The 22125-nt window shown below is 51.4% G+C and overlaps 2 protein-coding genes and 1 long non-coding RNA gene across 3 annotated transcripts; 1 reads left to right on the plus strand and 2 right to left on the minus strand.

Moving 5' to 3' along the window:
* The first annotated feature begins 916 nt into the window (after positions 1 to 916).
* On the plus strand, positions 917 to 2088 carry HAND1 (heart and neural crest derivatives expressed 1). The gene is made up of 2 exons (XM_050312152.1): positions 917 to 1420; positions 1986 to 2088. The coding sequence occupies exons 1-2, from the start codon at positions 917 to 919 to the stop codon at positions 2085 to 2087; spliced, it is 606 nt and encodes a 201-aa protein (XP_050168109.1). The 3' UTR covers position 2088.
* A 5342-nt stretch (positions 2089 to 7430) lies between these two features.
* LOC126638349 (uncharacterized) lies at positions 7431 to 9327 on the minus strand. Its single transcript, XR_007628582.1, has 3 exons — positions 9023 to 9327; positions 7660 to 7823; positions 7431 to 7531 (listed from the first exon to the last, which is right to left on the minus strand). It is a non-coding gene; the product is annotated as an uncharacterized LOC126638349 (long non-coding RNA).
* A 778-nt stretch (positions 9328 to 10105) lies between these two features.
* Positions 10106 to 21598, minus strand: SAP30L (SAP30 like). Its single transcript, XM_050312153.1, has 4 exons — positions 21221 to 21598; positions 19344 to 19466; positions 17617 to 17715; positions 10106 to 15704 (listed from the first exon to the last, which is right to left on the minus strand). Exons 1-4 carry the CDS (start codon positions 21404 to 21406, stop codon positions 15576 to 15578), a joined length of 537 nt encoding a protein of 178 aa, XP_050168110.1. The 5' UTR covers positions 21407 to 21598; the 3' UTR covers positions 10106 to 15575.
* Positions 21599 to 22125: the final 527 nt, after the last annotated feature.

Here is a 22125-nt window from a genome sequence, read left to right on the forward strand (position 1 = left end):
AGGGAGCATTTGCACAGCGTGTGTGTGTGCTGTACATGCGTGCAGTGCACATCTGTGTGCAGCTGTGCAACGCACGGAGCAGCCGTGGGCCCCATGTACGGGGAGGGAGCCCACACCCCATCCCTGCCATCCTCAAACCCAGGGCTGCCCAGCCCGTTCTCCCTTTGGTGCCTTCGCCCCCTCCTCTCCCCGGCTCCCCCCGCTCCCCGGGTGCTGCCCCGAGCTCCCCGCTGCCCAGCCGGCCCCGCCGCCTCCCCGCGCTCCACTCCCACGGGGACGAGCCTGTCCCGCGTGGGGAGCGGGGACTCGGCCCTTGGGAAGCAGAAAGCCCCCGGGCCGTCGTGGGTCGGGACACCCGCGGCTCCCCCGCCCCGCTGCCGCCTCTCGTTCCCCGCCGAAGCGCGGCCGTTTTCGGGGGGCTCGGACACCCCCGCCCCGGGAGCGGGGATGGAAGCGCGCCGGGGCGGTAGTTGGGGTCCCCCTCGGGTCCTCCTCATCCCCTTCTGCCTGCAAGCAGGCGGGGCGCGAGGGCAAGCGGAGGTGTGAGCCCAAACCCCCGAGCCCGGAGCGCGGCGCACGCCCCCTCCACCGCCCCGCTCCCCCCGGGGCCCCCGCGCATCCTCCCCTGCCCATTGGCTCCGCGGCGGGGGGGCCGCGGCCCTATATAAAGGCAGGGTCGGGAGGCTCCAGAAGGGGTTAAAAAAAAACCAACAAACCAACAAACCCAAACCAAACAACAAAACCCAAAAACCCCAAACCCCGGCCGCCCCACCCCAAACTCCACAGCCGCCTCCGCCACCGCAGCCCCGCGCCGGAGCCGCGTTCCCCGCTGCCCATCGCGCCCGCCCGGTGGGGAGCGCCGCCCGCCCGGCCATGGAGCGCTGCTGAGCGGCCCCCGGGGCCAGCGGGGCGGACCATGAACCTGGTGGGGGGCTACCAGCACCACCACCACCACCATCACCACCACATGCTGCACGACCCTTTCCTTTTCGGGCCGGCGGCGCGGTGCCACCAGGAGCGCACCTATTTCCCCGGCTGGGTGCTCAACCCGGCCGAGGGGACGCCCGAGCTCACCGGGCAGAGCCCGAGCTACTGCCCCGCTGAGTACGGCCCGGCCGGCCCGGGGCGGCTGGAGGCTCTCAGTGGCCGCCTAGGACGCCGAAAAGGAGTTGGGGGACCCAAGAAGGAGCGGCGGAGGACGGAGAGCATCAACAGCGCCTTCGCAGAGCTCCGTGAGTGCATCCCCAACGTGCCTGCCGACACCAAGCTCTCCAAGATCAAGACCCTGCGCCTGGCCACCAGCTACATCGCCTACCTGATGGAGGTGCTGGCCAAGGACAGCCAGCCCGGGGACACCGAGGGCTTCAAAGCCGAGCTCAAGAAGGCCGACGGCAGAGAGAACAAGAGGAAAAGGGAGACGGTAAGAGGCGGACCGGGACCTGCGTCCCCGCTCTCCGTGGGCCGGGATCGGGCGGGGAAAGCCCCGTGGCTGGGGGTGAAAAAACCTCCAAACTCTCTAAGCTCCGCTGGAGCCTTTTTTTTTCCCAGTGTAAAAATAAATTAAAAAAAAATCCGTGGAGGGAAACTCGGAGGAGAATATCCCGCCCAACTTACCCGGAGGGTTCCCGACGGGCCGAAGAGGCTCCCGAGCGCTTTTCCCGAGGGATCAACCCCCGGGACCGGGACTGGCCTCGGCGGAGCCTCCCCCGGTCTGTCCTTCACCTCTCCCGGGAGCTCTCCAGGGAGGATCAGGCGCGCTAGTATTTCGGAGCAAAGGCAGCCGCTTCTACCCCTGCTGCAGCGGGTGGGTGGGGGAGTGGGGACCCCCAAAACCCCTCTTTATCCACGGGCTGGTAGAGCCGCTCGGAGCCGCGGGGCCTGGCTGCAGCTCTGCGGCGGGAGCAAGGGTCGGGCGGGCGGCCCGGGACCCCGCTCCGTTCCTGACCGCTCCTTTCTCCCCCCTCTCCCCATCTCCTCTCCCGCAGCAACCCGAGGTCTACTCGCAGCCTCTGGGTCACGGCGAGAAGAAGCTGAAGGGCCGAACGGGTTGGCCTCAGCAGGTCTGGGCTCTGGAACTGAACCCCTGAGGGCTGTCCCGGCGCCCCGACGGCGCTCCCCGCTCGCCCCTCCATGTGCAATGTCGGCGATCCCGGCCCGGCCCCGGAGTCCATCCAGGCGCAGGATGCGGGGACCTGGCCCGGTCGCCCCCCTCCCGGACGGATGCTCCGCGGGAGAGAGGCGAGAGCGCTTTGCGGGGCCGGGTCCTGCTCGCCCCGTCGGCAGTGGGGACCGGTCGAGCCCTTTCCCCCCTCGCCCCTTCCCCTGTTTGCAGTAATCGTTGCTCCTTCCCGCTGCCAGCAGCGATCGGCAGCTCCTGCCCTCCCGGGCCGGGCTAAAACGGTTCGATTCGTTTGCTGTTGTAAATACGAGTCCCCGTCCCTGTCCGCTGCCTGACCAACGTGTGGGTGCGGTGAAACTACCTAGAGGTGCATTTGGGAACACTCCTGTGCCGGGTTTTCTACCTCAGATATGCATGACCACTTCCCGAGGGACCGGGCGCACCACACCACGTATTTAAAACTGAATAACTAAAAAAAAAAAAAAAAAATTTAAATAAAATTTAAACTTTATGCAAACGGCCTTGGGTCCAAGCCCTCTGCCTTCCCCTGCTCCGGCAATCGTGCAGCTGCGGCCGGGCCCCCTGTGCTGTCCGTGGGGCAAGGGGTGCTGCGGGATTAAGGACCCCTCTGAACTCTATACCCTGCTGTAGGGCAGATCCATGCGAAAATTCCTCCCTGGGCGGCTTGGGCAGCTCCGTGGGATCCTTTGGGACTCATTTGTGCCATGCTCGCTCACCCCAGGAGCTGGCAGGGCTCTACAAATGTGTACCCGCAGTCTGCCCCCGGGCATGAACTTTGCCCCTGCCCTACAACCCCTTCAGGAGACCCGCTAGAGGAACTGGACTCGTATTTGGCCTGGGGAAGGGTGGCAGGATCAGGCCTTTACAGTGTCTGGATGGCACGAGCACCGGTGAGCTGTGGAGCACCACTTTTATTGCTGCCACGCAGAGAAGCAGAACTCGGCTGCCCTTCTCTGCCCAGGCAGCTCGCCCGGCTCTGGCACCAGCAGCACTTTCTCCCACAGATCCCCTCCTAGGCGCTGCCTTGGCCACATTTTGAAGGCGCAACATCCCCTCCTCGCCATCCAAATGCAATGGAAACCACGAGCCTCAGACATACGAATGCTCACACAGCCCAAAGTCATCCCTGCCACCTCTCAGGCACAAATCCTTAATAATCCTTAGTAATTAAAGCCAAATCCTCATTCCTTTATTCTGTGCACACACAATTCTCTTACCAGAGACTGCCAAGACGTGTGTGCACAGGCTCAGGGCCTGATCCTGACTTCCTATGCCGTTGTTCCCAGAGACACCAGGATAAACCCTGCCACTCGTCCGCTGCTCAGGGCAAAGAAAACCAGCACAGAGAAAACTTGTACATTATTGTGGGGTTAATCTGAGAGCTCAGCAGGGAGCTTTACATTTTCTATTTGAAACCAAGCTTTTGGTTGCGACTAAAGGTGTAGAAATAATGATGCAACATCTGTAAAATGCTGACGCGTCGGTCAATCTGCTTGTCCAGTCGCACACCCCAAAAATATCCCAGCTCACCCGTGGGGATGCAGCTTGGGTTTTACAACAACTGTGTGCGTGTGTACAAATACAGATGGACAGACACACAAACATTCGGGGGTCTGGCTGGCGTAATAAAATCTGGATGAAGGATCTGGCTGCACGAATCAGTCTTCCCTCGCTCCAGAGCCGCTGCACGGCTGCCTCTTTAGCCCCTGATCTATTTTCTGATCTCTTTGAGTCAGGCTGAGATGAAAATTGACTGCCTGAGAGAAGCAATGCCCGTAGTGGTTTTTTTTTGTTTGTTTGTGTTTTTTGTTGTTTTTGGGGTTTTTTTGGTTTTTTTGTTAGAGCTATAAAAAGTTTAGCATGGTACCAATTCCATGAGTGAAGTTAGAGAGTAGGGCATTCCTAAAACCAAACTCATTCAGGAAAAAAAAAGAAAAGAAAAAAAAAAAGAAAATGTACAGAAAATCAGCCCCAAGTATCCTATTTTATGGTTAAGATTCACAGTCCCTTAAAGTGCTGGGTTTTTAAGGGAAAAGCTCCCAAGCCATCACTAACACTGTAATCTAGTGCCCCACAAATGTATCCGGCCCCAATGCTGTTTACATGTGCCAGCCAGTATCCCAGCCGGTATCCCTGTATCCATACAGCACCAATCGGGGCTGTCCCTCAGCAGTGGATGAGGGAAAGGGTTAAATGGGGACCTGGGACTTGCTCTGCTGTGTGAGGCAGGGGTGACTCTGTACAGGAATCTTTTCCTCGGTCCTGGCACACCAGGCTCCATCTGGAATATCGCCCGCTGCCTGCAGACCTTTTACCCCACCGAAACCCTCCACTGTTTTATTTTACGGGTATCCAGCTTTGCTTCTGGGAAGGGGCACCCTGGACTGCTGGGCTGGTGTCCTGCCTCCATCCGCAGGAATTTTGCTTTTCTTACCACAGGTTATCTGCTGGCTGCAAACTTCTGGGGAAGGTGTCCCCCGTTCCAGCCTCCCCTGCTCCATCGGGATTTTGCAAGTGAAAACAGCAAGGAGGTTTTCCCATGAGATATTGGCTCGGGGTTTTGGGGGAGAGTGGGTAAAAAAAAAAAAGGAAATAAACATTTTCTTTAGCCAGGGACTTCCCTGCTCCCCAGAACGCTTTGGAAGGGCTGAGTTTGTTGGGAGTGAGTTTCATCCCCACCTCGACACCACGCACGAGGCTCTGCCGCATTGGGGCCGGGAAGGGGAGTCCAGGTTGAGCTCAGTGCTGGTTCCAGCCTAGGATGGCATCACCCCTTCACCCCCAAAGGGAGAGGAACTGCAGGGGAGTGGGAGCCCTGCACAGGGGCAGCTTCTCTTCCTCTGGCAGCGAACCGGAGCGGCTGGGAGCGAACTCGCTGCAGCATCCGGCAGAGCTCCCGGTGCTCCCTGCCCCAGAAGTAGCTGGAAGAAGAACGGTTTGGCCACCAGCTTGGAGTTTTTGGCTATTTAGGGGCCTAGCTCATGGGTCAGGGGAGGTGGTCCTGCACACACCTACGGCACGACCCTGCCGTGAACTTGATGCCGTTGGGAAGCAGCTCGCTCCGGGCACACGGCTGGAGTCGGCAGCTGCCTGGACAGAAGCACACGCGCACCGGGAGCGCTTGGCCTGGGGCAGCATCATACGTGCCATGTTCCCTGCCGCTGGAATCCAGCCATGAGGGATGGTGGAGGCCTGCCCTGGCCAAGGGGCAAGTGCTGGGGGAAGAGGGGTTGTCGGGCACTTCCCACCTCTCGCTCTGCACCCCTGGGGTTTGGTGTGCAAAGGAATGGCTCCTTTTTTGCCCTTTTTTTTTGTTGTTGTTGTTGTTTTTCCCCTCCCTTTCTGCCAAGCCCAGACCCTGCTTCTTGTTGTTGTAGGTATTTATGGGCCTGTTTATCTGATCTCGGGGGAGCCTATTCTTATCTCAGAAGCAGCAAGGGAAGGGTTACACTGGACAGCTCGGTAGACAGGATGGAGCCAAATAAAATACCAATCTGACAAAAAAAAAAGAAGGGTGGGGGGAAAGAAACACCCAGCCCCAGCCACCCACTTACCCATGAATGCAGTCCAGGTTGCAGGCTGGATTTGCAAGCCCCAAAACAGCTGCTGGGTTCAGGCAGACAGCACAACCCTGGCACAGAGCAGAGGAGAGCACGGTGTAATGATCCTGAAAGATGGGAAGAAAAACCTAATTAAAAAAGTTTCAGGTCGGTCGTTACGGCCGTTCAGTTGTGATGCTGCTGTTGGGTGTTTCCCTGGGGTGAGCACAGAAATGTCCCGGCTCGGGCTGAGAGGCACAGCCAGCCCCAGCCCTGGCAGGGACTCCCTCGAGGTCATCCCGAAGGTCACGGCCAGGGCCAGCGCTGCTGCCTCCTGTCAGGGGGCCCCTCTGGGCTGACCCCAGCCGGTGACACATGGGGGGGGGGGAGGGCATGGGACAAGGGCAACTCCCTCTGGACACCACCCTGGCAGGGAGCAGCAGAGAGCCCCACCTCTGCTTGGCCTCTCTGGAGCCCAAGTGTGCAGCAGGGCTGGGCCAGAGGGAGTAGGATGGGATGGGATTGAGTGGGATGTGCCCTCCTGCCATGCCAAGCAGGGAAACAAGGGCAGCCCCATACCAGGGGTACCCCCAGTCCTTGCCCCCTCCCCACCCCACTAATTACTGCTCTTAAGGAAGTGCCTGCTCGTTCAGGACATTTAAGGTAGCCCCAGCCCCGCTCAGTAAGGGGAACTGGGCCATAATTTGTTTTCGGTGTCAAGATGGCGTCAAAGATAAGACAAAAATCTCCAGGTTTGGGGTCTAAAGAGACAGGAGAAATCCTGACCCGGGGCCGACCTCGGAGGAATGGCCACAAACCCCAGTGAGTCACATGGCAGGTGAAAGATTTACTGCCAGGGGAGCTTTTTGATCCTCTCCCAACACTCAGAGCCTCTCAGCCCAGTTGCTGGCTCCCAAGTCAGACTGTCTCCTGGGAGCATTGCTCAGGTGGGAAGATTTTCTATCCAACTGAGGCTCCCCCCCCCTCCCCCCCCGATGGAAAGTTCATGACATGCAACAGCTCTTCCTAAAATCTCTGTGCTCCTGGAGTCACGTGACTCTGAGACACATCTGAAGAGAAGATGCATTTCGAATCCATAGCTGTAGAAATTATATCCAAGCATGGGAAGACTCTGGAGCCACAAGGTAGATGAAGACTCTAACTTTTTTTAACTTCTTGCTTTTATTTTTCTTTTCTAAACCAAATCCGAACTCACTGGGTTTTCACCCCTATGGCAGTACCTGCTTGGGACTGAGCACTGAGCTCTGCCCAGGGTATATTTTGCCATGCAGCTGCCTGTGCTGGGAGAAGACCGAGAACCCTGCTCCTTGGGACAATCTCCACAAAACTGTCCCTCAAACTAATGATCCATCCCATGCCCCTACCTCTCTGAAGCCAAGCTGCATTGCTCCTTTATTCCATGAAGGCCCTTCCCCCAGTGCAGAGGGCTGGGAGAAGTGTGTATTTACTCCTTTCACAAGACTCACGTGCTTAGGGTGGGGCTAGCCATGGTCACCACGGCTTTCTGCAGAATGACCCGTCCTCGTCCTGCTCAGCAGTGGAACAATCGCCTTAGCAAGGACCTTCTCTGGCAGTGCTGACACTTGGCTGCCGATTTTCCACTGATCTTCTCCCACGACATCTCAGCACAGCCCTCAGGTGAAGCTGGGCAGTATGGGGAGGCACAGAAGCCGGATTTGAGGTCCAGGATGGAAGCTGGCTGGGAGCTGATGGAGCAGCAGTGCCGTACAGCTCAGGGCAGGGACTGTGGGACTGTGCTCAGCAGGACCCGGTGCCATCCCCACAGCTCTGTGATGCTGGATGAGCTCTGCCTCTCCTGATCACTCCAAAGCTGAAGTGCAATAACAAACCTGCAGATCAGAGGGGCCAAGGAGCCAGATGGAGCTGCTGGAGCATGAGTGGGAAGCACAGGCTGGGAGGAGGGTGTTCACTGGTGAGAGGGGAGTGAGGGGTAGTTACCCAGGAGGCTTGAGCTGAGAGACTGCAGAGCAAGAAACCACGCTTGGAGGCCTGCTGAGTCCTTGTGACAGATCCCTGAGGTAGGGAAGGTCCTTGCTTGCAGTTTCCTCTTCCCCTGCTTCTTCTTTTGCATGAGGAATTCAGATCCTGACCACCCTGAAAGACTTTACAGTAACCAGAGAAGTAGGGGAATTTATGGCGTCACCGGTGGTTGAAAGCTGAGGGATTGAGAGGAAAAGGTTTCTTTTTTCCTTAGACTGGAGCTACCTTGACAAAATTCTCATGGCCTGTGACTGACCTACAGGAGCAGCCGAGGGGGAAGTGGGGACCAGAGCAGGCTGGTTTAATTGCCTTGGCCAGGAGCTCCTTCCCAAGCCGCGATGTGGGAAGGAGTTACGAGTCTGAGCTGGTGCACAAAGCTTGTGTCAACTCCGAAATTCCCTCCTCCGCTCACCTCCACTGTTTGGCTTCCGCTGCTTTGGTCCTGTGGCTGATGGAAAGGAGGAGGGCAGGCTGTGCACTGGGACTCATCAGCTTGACTCAAACTCGAGCCTGGGCTGCTGTGTTCAACAGCTCACCTGACAAACTGCCCTGGAACCAAGGCAGCTGCTTAGAGCTGAACCCACACAGTTCCACACCCAAGGCCTTCAAGGATCTTTTAGATTTCTCAGAATGTGGCATAAAAAGGTGGGAAGGCCCCTGTGGAGATAGCTTTGTTGGCTTGCCTTGGGGAGTGATGAAGGACTTGGAGAAGATGAGCAGCTGAGGGGAGTGGGGCAGACAGGATCAGGAAAAGGAGAGAAGGGAGGAAGACAAGGAATAGCCAAGGAATAGCCTGGAGAGGGATGGCATCTCCCTGGCACTGTAGTTTGTTAGTACCCAGTGTTATCACTGTGTCAGTGAAGGCCTTTAACCTGCTTTTCATCCCCAGGAAAAGAGAACCAGAGAGGGCTAAGGTGAATCAAGGCTAGCAGTAGTGAACCAAGGGCTCTGCATTTACAAGGGAGTCAGGGTTTATGGCCAGGAAAGTGGAAAATCCAGGAAAAAACCAACCTGGTTCTGTTGGAAAGGTGGACTGGACAAGGAAGAGCTTAACAGTCCCAGTTTGGGTTAGTGGGATGCTGATGGGGTGCCCATCACTGTGCTCTCTGGTCCCTGGCAGTCCACACCTGTGGTAGGAGAAGCAGCAGAGCCATCTCAGCTGCCTGACACTTCCCTCTTCCCCACAGCACCATGGTGTTCCCCACTGAGGGTGCTGTGGTGATCATGTAGTGCTTCCTGCAATACGTAAAGGGAACAGGTCTTGCAGAACGTTCCCCAAAAATTAAGTAAAAGCACACTGTGGGGGCTTTGAAGTACTTACAGGAGAAAACAGCACTGCCTGCAAGGGTAAGAGGTGGGAAATCGACTCCAGCTCCTGGCAGAGACTGAGTGCTGGTGGAACTGTGCAGTTATCCCTTACTGGGTAGAGGAAAAATAAATAAATTAACGAGAGAAAAAAAAAAAAAGCACCCTGAGGCTCTCCCCCACACACTCCTCCTGCTCAACCACATCTCTAAGACACAAAACCATTAAATCCACATTCACATTTTTTCCCCAGTCCTCTGTGCTGCCCTCTCTGCTGGGGAGAGCAGAAGTGATGCCTGGTTTCCATCAAGGCTGCGAGGAGGCCGCAAGGGCGGCTCACGCAGCGGATCGGACGTGTTCAATTTCAACGTCCAACCAGGGGGGAAAAAAAAAAAAAACCAAAACCCAACCCAAAACCCAAACAAACCGTTTTTATGATCTCCACATCCCAGCACAGCATAATCCCGCTTCCGGTCTCTTGACAAGTACAGCCAGCTCCTGCCGAGGAGGCATTTTTGGGACGGGGACACAGCCCTGGTGCCCCCGGCAGCTGCCCCGGGCTCGGAGGTGCAGCTGCCGAGCACCCACCTCCCGTGTTCCTGAGCTAACACTGCCCTCACACGGCAGCCGGGTGCACAGAGAAGGATGTGCAGTTTTCAGCTCATCAGGTCAATCTGCTGGTTCCTCAGTTTCTCACTGTGCACATGTTAAAAAGACTTCTGAGCAGATTCCGCCTTGGAATCCCCAGCGTAGAAAAGCCCAACGCTCTCCAAAATGCGAGGTCATGCGGTTCTTCAACAACCTCCGTCCTTTCTCCGAGTTGTCTTTTTGTTGCGTTCAAAAGACTCCCTGAATTGCACCTGTACAACCCACACGGGGTTTGTCACAGACTATCTCATCAGCTGAGTTTTCTGCTCCAGGCTTGGCATTCCCAGTCAGCAGTGCCATTCTCTGCTCTTTGTCTGCAGAGTTTTCAGCCCCGGGGAGGTGGGTGGGAAAAGACGGAAGCCCGACAAAAAAAATCAACATCCATACAAAGCAGAACTCCACTGGCTGTGGAGCCATCAGTGCCAAGGGCAGAAAGGCAAACAGAACGGAATGTAGGCCTTGTTGCTAGATAGATCATTTATTAAAGTGAAATTCGGCATCTTATCTTTGTCAGACAGTACAGAGTTAAAGTCTCATACACAGTGGAAGCAGGACATTTCCTACACCTCAGAGAAATGAGTTCTACAGTTTTTGCTATAAGTTACTAATTTGCTTTAACAATACACAGCTATATTACACAGTTAAAAATACAAGGTGTCCAAAACATTTGGCATAAGATCAGCACAACACATGGAGGCCAGAAACAGAAGAGGGAACACAGTTTTTCTCTCCCAGTAAGCCTGCCAAAAGACTCCAAACCATTCTGCAAGTTACCTGCTACCCATCTCCCCTGCACCAGCTGAGGGGCAGAGCTGTGTGTGGGACAGGAGTAAACCCAGCCCTGTTAGGGCTCAGGTTTTCCAGAGGCTCCTGGAGCCTGCTGATGTACAGGATGGTCTGCAGAGCTGCTTGCAAGGGAAGTTCAGGTTTAAGGCAGGAGCCCTCCCCCTCTCCCCATACTTTCTTCAAGCATTTAATTCATCCCAATCAGATGTGTTCACAGGCAAGCCAAAAATGCGAGACCAGGGATAGCTGTGAAAAGTGCAAGGAGTATCTTACATTGTAACAATTCATTTGCACTTCTAAAGTGGGAAACGAAAACTCCCTAACTTGATAAGCTAGAGATGGCTAAATTACATCAGTGACACGAGGAGTGAGGCATCAATAACATTCCTTCACCTTTGGGACTCTTCAGTCAATAATCTGGGCAGTACAGGAACTCCTTTTGGATGGGAGGCCACCTTGTACTACCACTTCTTCTAAACTGTAGAGGCAAAGTGACTCTAGTGCTCTAGGAAAGTACAGCCATCTGCCATTTTAAATAAACAGTCCCTCAGCAGACCTAACCCTCCCCTCCTACTGCAGTTACTGCCGAAGATCTCCCATTGGTATTTACATTTGGCTCAACCAAAAGATGTAAAGTGCACAGCTCCCCCTCCTCTCCCTCTCATAAAACATCCATCACAAGAGCTGATGCAGAACAAATCGTCCTCCATGCTGCTGCCTGTGGAAGAGTGTTTTGTTCAGTCTCTCTGTGGGTCATGTCCTGTTTCATACCCTCTGTGCCATCATGACCCACATGAAAACTCCCATTAACTGTGAATGATTTCAGCTCTTGTATTCAAAGCCTCTCCGAGCCCAGCCTGCACTTTAGACTCACTTGATACGCCAGACTTGATGTGTTTTGGTCAAGTCTTGCACACCGGGGTATCTAGTGGTTTACAGCCACATTTCTAGGAAAAACTGGGACCCAAAATGCTGGGGACAAGTGGTACAAACTTGCCCGCTCTGCTTTTCTCGGGCTGAGCATCTAAAGTGCCTGGCAAAAGAACCATTACCTTTTAATGCAATTGTGTACTTCAGGTTGACAGACAGTAACCTCTGAGATTCAGAAATTTTGAAAACTGCATTCTAACACAGCCTCCTCGGATATATTTGCACTTTTCAGCCATCAAGTTGCCAACAACTTGAGTCTTTGCATGCTTCCAGCTCCCTTGAGCTGAGCGCGAGCCCGTAACTACTAGCAATGATTTCGTCTTCTTCCCTTGAAGTGCGCAGAGGGTCAGCATACAGGATGAAATTAACCCCAGAAGAGATGTTTCTGCATTATTTGGATTGCATACTAATGGCTTTGGATCTATTCAGAACTCTAATTAGGTTAATGCAGCTCTTCAATGAGAATTGAGCTAGGCTATGGAATTGCATTAGGCTATATAATGGCTGGAGACCTTCAGAGATGATTCCTCTGCCCCAGGGTGAATGTCACCTATGCAGGCTTGTAAGAAAGAAGCTTCCACTATTATAAATAGAAGATGACATCTGGTCATCCTCCATGCCCCCAAGGCTTGTGCTCCATGGTTCAAAGCTAGACAGAATTTAAGGCCCATCTGTGAAAAGCAAAATGCAAAAGGAAAAAAAAAAATCTTATCATACCAGCCAAAGCGATTTGGGTCTTACACCTTTCCAACAAGTCCCATCTGAAAGTGCTGAGAAAATGTCCCACCTCATGGCTTCACAAGTGTGAGGTTCAAACACATTTACTTCGAAGTTTCAAATAAAAAAGTTGGAAAGTTCGTTTGTTTTTTTTTTTTTTCTTAATTGGCATGCAGCATAAGGAATCGAACACACAGCACGGTATTGTACACAACGACAATTGCATTGTTGCGTTTTCTGGTTATTAGACACTAAATGCTTTTCAAGAATCACAGGCACCCTGAACATGGATATTGCTACTGAATTGACGTGTGGTTTTAGTTCATAGCACGGGAGCCATCGAGTGGCTGACCCTTCCAACAAGACATCGGCTTTCTGTCGCTCAAGGCGTTTTGCTCTAGCTAAATTGAGAACAAGGTAATAAGGCATTTGCAAGGGGTTTATAAGGCCATGGGGTCCGACAGCCAAAGAGTCTTCTGTTTCTTTGGTGTCTTGCCTCCAAGCTTTCCACCTTATAAACAACTGCTAATGGCTGGTAAACATCTCTTCATCATCACACTTCACCAAGAATATTTTTCAAAAAAGTAGAATTGCTTTAGAAGTGAAACCAACAAGGATCACATTTCACATCAATTGACTATTTTCAGGAAAAAAAAGAAAAAAAAAAATGTTTCCTGGATACCAACTCTGCACAAAAGCATTCCAGTGAATACACCTGAACGGATGGAACCTGCCACCATATTTCCTTGAAAAGAATCATTTTGCTGATGGCTACTAAAGCACCCCAACAGATTTATTTACTCTTAGAAATAAAACAAAATAAAATACAACAACAAAAAAAGTAAATCCCAAACAAACTACATTTTTACAGTTTTGGTCTAGAATCACAGAATCAATTAGGTTGGAAAAGACCTCTGAGATCATCGAGTCCAACCTATGACCGAACACCACCTCGTCAACCAGAACATGGCACTAAGTGCCAAGTTCAGTCTTTCCTTAAACACCACCAGGGATGGTGACTGCACCACCTCCTTGGGCAGCCCATTCCAATGTTTAATCACCATTTCCGTGAAGAATTTCTTCCCAGTGTCCAACCTAAACTTCCCCTGATGCAGCTTAAGGCCACATCCTCTTATCCTGTCGCTGGTTGCCCGGGAGAAGGATACACCTGGATACACCCTCCTGTCAGGGAGTTGTAGAGAGTGATAAGGTCAACCCTGAGCCTCCCCTTCTCCAGGCTAAACAATACCAGCTCTCCTAGCTGCTCCTCACAGGACTTGTGCTCCAGATCCTTCACCAGCTTCACTGCCCTCCTCTGGAGTTGCTCCAGCACCTCAATGTCCTTCCTGAATCGAGGGGCCCAGAACTGGACACAGGACTCGAGGTGCCTCACCAGTGCCAAGTACAGGGGAAGAATCCCTATGAGGCATGGCCCTCTCAGTTCAGAAACTCACCTTCCCTTGGTAATATCCTCTGATGACATGAGCACTTTGAAGATTAACGTGCAGTCAGAGAATGTACCCTTTCAGCGATATGTCCTGAACGAGAGAAGCCAGACGTGTTGACTGATGTGGGAATTACTCCACCCTTTCGATAAGGAAAGGACCAGCATAATTAGTTAATTTTTAAACATTCATGAAATACCAATGCAAGACATTCTCTCCTCACTCCTTGAACCTCTCTCTTGTCTGATGTTCCATACTGAATCGAACAAGGAAATGCTGAAACAATCACACGCCCCACACGTCACAAATGGGACGTGTACCATAACAGAGTATTTCTGCATATGACACAGGACTCAGACACACTGAAATCTGCTGAACATGTTTCTGGAGTATTAGCAAACAATTCAGAGTGATGTGAACAACTTGATTTAAATTGTGACTTGATTTTTAAAGAGACCCTGGGAGAGCTTCAACTAGAGCTTCACTATGAGAACCCTTCATGCCTTACGAAACACAATGCAGTACTAAGCTGGGACCATGACCTGTGTGTTTAGCTCTTCAACAAAGCTTCATCCAGTTTTGGAGTATTAAAACCTGCCATTTACAAAATGCTAGCTGAAGTTTTCTACTGCTCAGTTCGTTGCTTAAGGCTTGTTGAGAATACCCTCCCTATGTGGAGTCTTGGCATCTTGTACCAGAATGGAGACATTGGTTAGGACAGCAAAGAAACAGACTGGTGCCTTAAATCATGAGGTCCCCTGAAGAGAATTTGAGGTCACTGGAGAACAGTCAGTCACGACCAATACTTTTATAAGCTCCTTTTGCCAAAATAACCACTATGTTACTTGTAAGGACACCTTGGTTGTAAATAAATTCAGAGTGATCTCCTCCTACAGTGCCCAGTTAGGAAGCACCAGGGTGCCACCCTCACTCACACAGCTCTCATGAAAGCCCATGTAATGCTCATGAAAGGCAAATGCTTTGATACTTCTTGCCTGTTTCAAAGAAAGATGAAGTGCATCATGAAATGCTCCGGTCAGATCACTGCCCTGGTTGTGGTGCCTCACCCATAACTCTGCTTTATACTAAACAGAAACTGCAGAGCCCCTGAATCCACACAGCAGTTTGGTGACACCTGCTACAGCTTCAGTATAGATTTCACAAAACTTGTGACTGATACTGATCTGACACAGAAATTAAGAGACTGATGTCTTGACCCAACACCTACTATCGCTGAAATATGTATAAGCGAATTAAACAAGCACTTCTACCAACATGACCAGACCCAGCAAATAAGCTGTGTTTGCCTTAATACCACATTCTGAGGAAATGCAGAAGTTTTAAAATTCTTACAGACAATTTAATTAGTGAGTTCTTAAATAAAAGAAATGAGAAAAAGAGGTTGCAGAGACTTGGTTGGCATCCGTGTCGGATGGGGTCGGGAGGAAAACTGGTAAAAAAAAAAATCAATTTCAGACTAGTCAAGTAGCATTCACTGGAGTAGATCTGGTGAGCTGGAGCATTTGTAGAAGTTTGGGACTTGAAGCACTGACTCAAGGCAAGACAGAGCATGTGTAGGTGAGGAGCAAGCTTCAGACAAACTTCTGACCCATGCACCTCAATAATGAATTTTATCTCTGCTGCTCTTCCAGTCCTGTACCAAGACAAACTGCATGGTGTTTCATGATGCAGTCTGAATTCAGTGAAAAAAATTCCATCTGGGATCTGAATTGCACTGAGATGCAGATGTCCAGAAATGGTTTAAAACACCAAGCTGACAAACTCCACAGTCCTACAGGTTTACTTGGTTTCCCCATTATCCTCATTTCTTTATTCCAATGTGACTTTGAAATGAGGGGAAGAAGTCTTAGGAAACATGTTGGGCACATGTTTTCAAATACTCCTGATAAGAATGTCAATATTTTTTCTGTCATCCAGACACTGCACTTAAAAAAAAAAAAATTTACAATATACTTTAACAGTTCTTATATACCTAAAATACACAATACCATATGTCTCTCTTATTCCAAGTCTTGTTAACCTTCAATCTAGTTGCTTGCTGCCTTCTGATTTCTGGTCCAGCCTGCTCTTGTTGTTCTTCACCATGTAGATAAAATATGCAAGTGTCTCCTTCTCATTCACCGGAATATTCCTGAAGTGACGACTGACAGTCTGGAAGGACAACATGTAAAAGAGACAGAAATGCTGAAATTAAACAGTAGAAATAACCAGAACAGGGTTTCTCTTCACTTTCCAAAAACAATTTTACAGCCACTGAGCACAATATACTTTTAGTCAAACATGCACCGATTCCAACTGTCAGCCCTCATTTACCTCCCTCTCTCTTTACAGATGGAATGTGTGTATGAACACAGCACAGTCTTGCTGTGTCAGCAGGATTTGCAGCCAACCTACAAGCAGAATTTGGAAGCCAGAATGTCCTCCTGCCAAAGCAGGACGGCTCCTCCTGAGTGACAGTTCACGCCGAGATTATTTGGTGAGCAAGTTTTCTCCGTGTTTTAAAGGAGAGCGTCGCAATCACTGCAACACTCTGCTGTGTGAACCAGACGTAGCACAGTTTTATCCAGAGAGCTCTCCTTTGGACTCTTTAAGTTCTCACTGAAAGGAACACCCAGGGGATTGGCACTGAGAGGGTTAGGATTTGATGAGGGCTACCCCTCTCTGACACTCTCATAAGCCCTGAACCATTAGTTGCTTTTTCCTCAGAAAACATGTTGAAGCTGGATGAAATCTGCTTCTCACATGGAAGCTTTTTTTTGGTACAAAACTCAGCTCCAGAACGGGATTTTGATGCAGGCTGAGCAATAAGTCACTCCAAGAAGATTTATGGAAGTTTGAGTTTTCCTTACGGTGGGATAGCAGCAGGAGTGCAAGAGCCTCAGGCAGCAGTGATTCAAGCATGGGAGCTGGACGAGGATCCAGCGTAGGGTCAAAGCTGCTCAGACTCCACAGGAAATCTGGGAAGTGTGTGACAGCTTTCAGTTAGGCTCCCTTTATTTTCTGCTTGCATAGCAGTTGATCTTTTCTTTCCTCTTGGCAACATTCACAGTAAATTCCCTGTGCAGGTAGTCCTTCATGGCAGGAGGCAGTTTAGTCGAACATAACTGATCAGAACTACTGATGAGGGATACCCTCACCATGCTTTCTTCAACTTACTCCTACAGGCACTACACTACAATTTCTCTATACGCTGTATGTTCACTCCCTAGGTGACTTAGAAAGAGAGAAAGACAGTGTCCTGTTGACTTTTTTGGTCTGCTGGTTTCTGTTCTTTAAAGCAAGAGTAAAAGCAAACTGGAAAGTTTTAGGCAGACAGTTGTGCAAACCATTGCTTACAAAACTAACCTCGCTACTGTTCAGTTACTGTTACAGCTTCTTGAAGTTTAGAGAAGACTTTTCTCACAGCACATCATCAGATCAAGTCAGGAAAGAGAGCAGAGCAGATGCACACCAAGCACAACTCACCCGAATAACTCAGAGATACAGAGAGTTCTTTCTGAACAAGTACCCATATGGAGAGAAAGCAGCAGCAGAGGCCCTTAAGGAAAAAGTCCTTTATTGACTTAATACAGAATAATCAGGACAAGGGAGGGAAATAAGGAATCTGAAGTCACGGTCAATGGTTCTGCCTTTAATAATAAGTAATTCCAACCAGTTCACAGTTGCCTGTGAGGAAAGAAAAACTACCAGAGGCACTTAGGGAGACCAGCAGTGCATACGTCTGAGTTTTAGTTAAATAGCCATTGCCAGATTACGCCCAGGCCACAGAAAACAGGTTCTGTTTCTGCTCCCTAAAGGTCACCGATTATGAACAAGGCAGGAAAGGAAGCAGAGATAAGCCAAGTTACTAAAACATGCTTTTAAGAGCCAGCTTCCATGCCTTCCATGCCTGTCCCAGGTGAAAGCAGCTTTCTGTTGGCATCATCCTCTGAAACCCCTTGCAGAGCACTCGGTACATACCAGTGAGTCACACAGGTATGAGTGCCCACAAAACATGCGCTTGGAAAGAGGAGATAAAAAGGTTTTTAATAACAGAGATAACGCTACCTCTGTCATCACTTACTTCAGCAAGCTGAGCCTTGTTGAGTCCAGGCCTAGTCTGCAACTTATAATGTCTCTTGTAACGTCTCAGGGTGTTCACTTGGAGCTGGAACAAGTCAACCTGCAAGTGATGCAGAGAATAGGGGATGAGCACTACCATTAGTTTCTATGAGTAGTTATTTTATCTAAAAATAACTACTTCCTCAACAGGACTGCTCTTTGCCTGCATTCAGAACCACAATGGTTTGCTTTACTGACAAACCTCAGTATATTTTGTATTTGTTAATGCTAAAGGACCAAAACAGCCTCAGGGAAATAGAAAATTTTGTTCTGGTTCACATGCTGTCAACAGAATTGCTGGCCAATTTCTGCTCTCAATTACACCTCTGCAACCTCCAAGTAAAGGGGAACCTTTTGTTCCCACAAGGTTTAAAAAGCTCACACATGAAATATCAATTTAGCAGGCACTGAACAAATGGCTTGTGACATAAAACAGAGCACAGAGATGAAATGAAATTCAAATACTTAAATGGGAAGTGCACAGTTTAAAACCAAAGGGGGTGGTAGGGAGGTTACAGGAAGAAAGATGAAGATCATGTGGAAAATGCCAAGTTTCAAAGACAAAAGGAATCTGTGCTGAAAAGCAAGAGGAAAATTACATTAGAACTGACACGGTGCAGAGTTCCCTGTTCAGTTGGGTGATGTGCATCCCTTGGGTTTCAGCCACCAAATACCCTCTGTGCTCTACAGCACCATTTTTAGATGCCAGCTGGGTCTTCGGCAATCACCCTGGCAACGACTGAAAAGCCTGACTAGGAAAGTTTTGAGGGAGAACCTTGAATGGAAACATCAACAACGATAACAAAAGGTCAGGTATCCTTAAAAAAAACCCCACACCAAAAACTGGCTACTCTTTCAACACCTCCACAAAGGAAATGTGTGCGTACAGCTTTGTACCAAGGCACAGCTTTGCTGGCAAAATGAACTCCTGGTGGCTTTTTTTTTTTTTTCCCCCAGAAATAAAAGGCTTTTTGCCAACAGGGTTGGCATTTCCAGCAGAGGGCTCTGCTGACGTGGCCACAGCTCTGCTTCTCCCGATTATCACCTCTGCGCAACTTTTTGCCGTGTCTACAGTACCAGAAACATCACTGAAGCAAATGCAGCACACAGTGGCACAGAGAAGGGATTATTCTAGAGTTCTGTATCACAGAAAAGCTCCCCCAGGTCTATTTCCTGAAAATAAAAAGGTGTTACAAACTATTAAAAGATAGTTTTAAATAGTCCCAAAAAATACCATATATGCAAAGACCTGGAGAAGGTCAACATCCCTGGATATCAAATACCCAATCAAAGAGAGTGACCTACTGAATTCTCTAGTGTATTTGGAGACTGATGCATTCTAAATAACAAAGAATCGTATTAGAGCCTCAGACACCACCAAAAATAACTTAAAACCTTTAAAAAAGAATTAGCATCAAATACAGTTTTAACTGTATGTACAGGAAGCTGTGCAGTTACCTTATCACTCCTCTTTTTATGGAAAACTTTACATGGGCAAAGAACTCATACAGGAAAGAAGCAGAAAATTAGGACATCACACATGGGAAAAGAGTCTTCCTGGAAAGGGAGAGTGTCGACTCTACAGCAGCTTCAGTGGACTTGCAATTTAAAATGTAAATATTTTCTGATACGTGAAACCCTCCAAGTGAAACTTCAGCATGCTCAGAATCGGTAAAGCAGCCCACAAACCTCTGGGACATCCGTGTCATGCTCAGGAGAGTCACCTCCATCATCGCTCGTCTTCCTCTTCCTTTTGTTTCGCACACTCTGAATGAAGTTCTTGTGAAAATCACAAATATACAGATGTCTCACCTAAGAACCAGAAGGGGTGAAAGAGCAATTAAAACAGGTTCTGTGAAATAGCATCGAACAGCAGCCACTTAGACACCAGTATCAGAGTCCATCCCCATGACTGGTGTGACTGCCTTAAGGAATTCCAAATCTTAAACCCTAGGCCTGATATCACACTCTTGACTTACAAATAATTTACATTACGAAGACTAAAGGCAAAGAAAATTAAGGACTCGAGCTCCACCTGAACTTGAACCTCTGCAGATAATACACTTCTTTTTTATGGTTGCAATTGCATGTCAGAAAAAAACAGGTCCTTGTCTGGAGAAAGTACATTTGCTTCAGGACTTACTGTCAGCTAACTACTAAGGAAAATACTACTGTTTCACTCTTGTGAACTTTCTGGCTTGAACAGTACAGAGGATTATTGATGCCAGTGTTTCAACACCTTGAACAAATAAAAGTTGGCTAATTACGTCAAATAAAACAAACAAACAAACAAAAACACCCAAAAGCAGAATTGTCGCTTTCCTACCGCTTGTTCAGCCATGGAACACCCCTTTTAACAAATATTATCTCACTCAAGTTAGCAAAACAAAGGACCTCAAATGATCAAAATCATCTGGTATCTGTAAGGTTAAAATATTTTCAGATGACACAGGCAACCTACATCCGAAATCCCTCCATGCAGCCTTGCTTCACACTTTCCCTTTGTTCGGAGTTCATTAGTCTGATCTCCCTTTTATGTTTCTAAAGCCTTACATCCTGTCAACAAAGGCTTACTTCTGAAATACAAGAAATTACTATGCCACTAGACCAATCTGCTGAGACTACAGCGAGGAGAAATACTCCATTTTTTAAGAATATGTTTCAAATTGAGTCACTCTCTTCCCGTGACACGATGCGTTTCAGCTGTGCAGAAGGGACCCAACCAACCGGGGAAGCTGCCAAACAGACTGACTGAAAACTTCACCTTTTTGTTTTTTCCTTCCCCCTTTGTTTTCAGCGGTTTTAATCTTTAAAGATCTGGTAAGAAAAGCGTGCAGAGCTGGATTCCGTCTAGCGAGTCACTTCTGAGAAATTCCTTCGGGCTGCTCTGCTCTCCCTATTTCTCTGCCGGGAGAACGACCCGCTTCCCTCTCGAGCTGACAGCTGTCACTTAATGTCACGAAGCACCAAACGGGGCTGTTCGGGGTGCGAACAAGCCCTGCTGAGGCGGCAGCACATCTCGCCGCCAGCTCATCTTTTAACCTGCTTCGCTACAGCACCGATTCCTACCAATTAAAGCAGCAGCGTCAGCGACGCCTCGCTGAAGCACCGAGCGCTGTTTTCACCTGACAAGCGCCAGCGTTTCCCACCCGAAACCGCAGTGGAAAACACCGTCCCTGCCTCCGGAGCTCGGGCGGCTCGCTCAGCATCGCCCGCCCCCCAGACACGGCGTTCTGTGTTCCGCGCATCCCGAGACTCGCCGCGCTGCGGGGAAAAGCCGCGTCTGTGCCGGGGGAAAAGCCGGTTCCGCATCCAGGCACGTCCTTCCTTCCCTTCCCCGAGCGCTGGATGGGGTAAATCGCGGTCCCGAGGCGCCGCGCCGGCCGCTCGCAGCCCCGCACCGCGCACCCCTCTGCCCGGGGGGCAGCGCCGAACCCCCCCGGGCAGCCGGAGCACAAACTCGCCGGGCGGATCCGCCGCTCCCCGGAGGCTCCGCAGTGCGGTGGCGGCTGGGGCCGGCCCGGCCGCCCCTCCGCGGGGCTCGGCGGGAGGCCGCGCTCACTCACACTTTTGTCGATGTCCAGCTTCAGCTTCTTCTGCGAGATGCTCTTCTGGATCCTCTTGCTGAAGGACGCGTTGCCGGCGGGGCGCACGCAGCGGTCCCCGTCGTCGATGAGGCAGCAGCTCTGGCCGTAAAAGGGGGCGGCGGGCGGCCCATCCCGGCTGTCCTCCTCGGTGCTGAACCCATTCATCGCCCACCTGCCCGCCCCTCACCCCGCGCGGGGAGCCGACAACCGGGGAGAGCCGGGCGGGGGGAGACGAGCCGTGCCGTCACCGCTGCGCCCTCGGGGGGACCCCGCCGCCCCCGCGGGGGCCCCCCAGCCGCGGCAGGGGAGGGGACCCCCTGGGCCGCCGGCGCTCAGCGCTGCCCGCGGGGCCGGGCCGGGCCCCCCAAGAGCCGCCGCCCGCGGGGAGCCGGGACCGCGCAGCGCCCGCGCACACAAAACCGCCTCCCCGGCCGCGGAAGTCCCGCCCCCCGGCTCGCAGGCGCCGCTCCCATTGGGAGGCGCTCGCCGAGGGGCGGGGCGTCCCGCGCCGCTCCGCGCCCCATTGGGCGGAGGGGCTGCCCGTCAGGCGCCACCGCCCCGCCCCCGCGGCCGGAAGGTCGCCGTGAGGGGCGCGGAGGGAGCGGCGGGTCCCGGTCCGGCCTCCCCCCGGCCCTGAGGGCACCCCGCGGCTCCCGCCGGGCCCTGCGGGACGAGGAGGGAAAAGTCCCGGCCCCGCCGGCATCCGGGGCGTCCCCTGCTCCGCAGAACCGCACGGGACACCCGCGTCCAGACGCGGGACCGCGGGTTCCTCCAGCCGGCCGGGGCTGAGCCGGCACCGCTCCTGGAACAGCTGAACCTGTGACAGACCTGAACGTGCGGCCCTGGGACACAGCTCAGGTCGGCACAGCCACAAATGCCTGTTA

This window comes from Myiozetetes cayanensis, unplaced genomic scaffold, assembly GCF_022539395.1.
Source record: "Myiozetetes cayanensis isolate MyiCay16 unplaced genomic scaffold, myiCay2020 scf17, whole genome shotgun sequence".
Taxonomy (NCBI): Eukaryota; Metazoa; Chordata; class Aves; order Passeriformes; family Tyrannidae; genus Myiozetetes; species Myiozetetes cayanensis.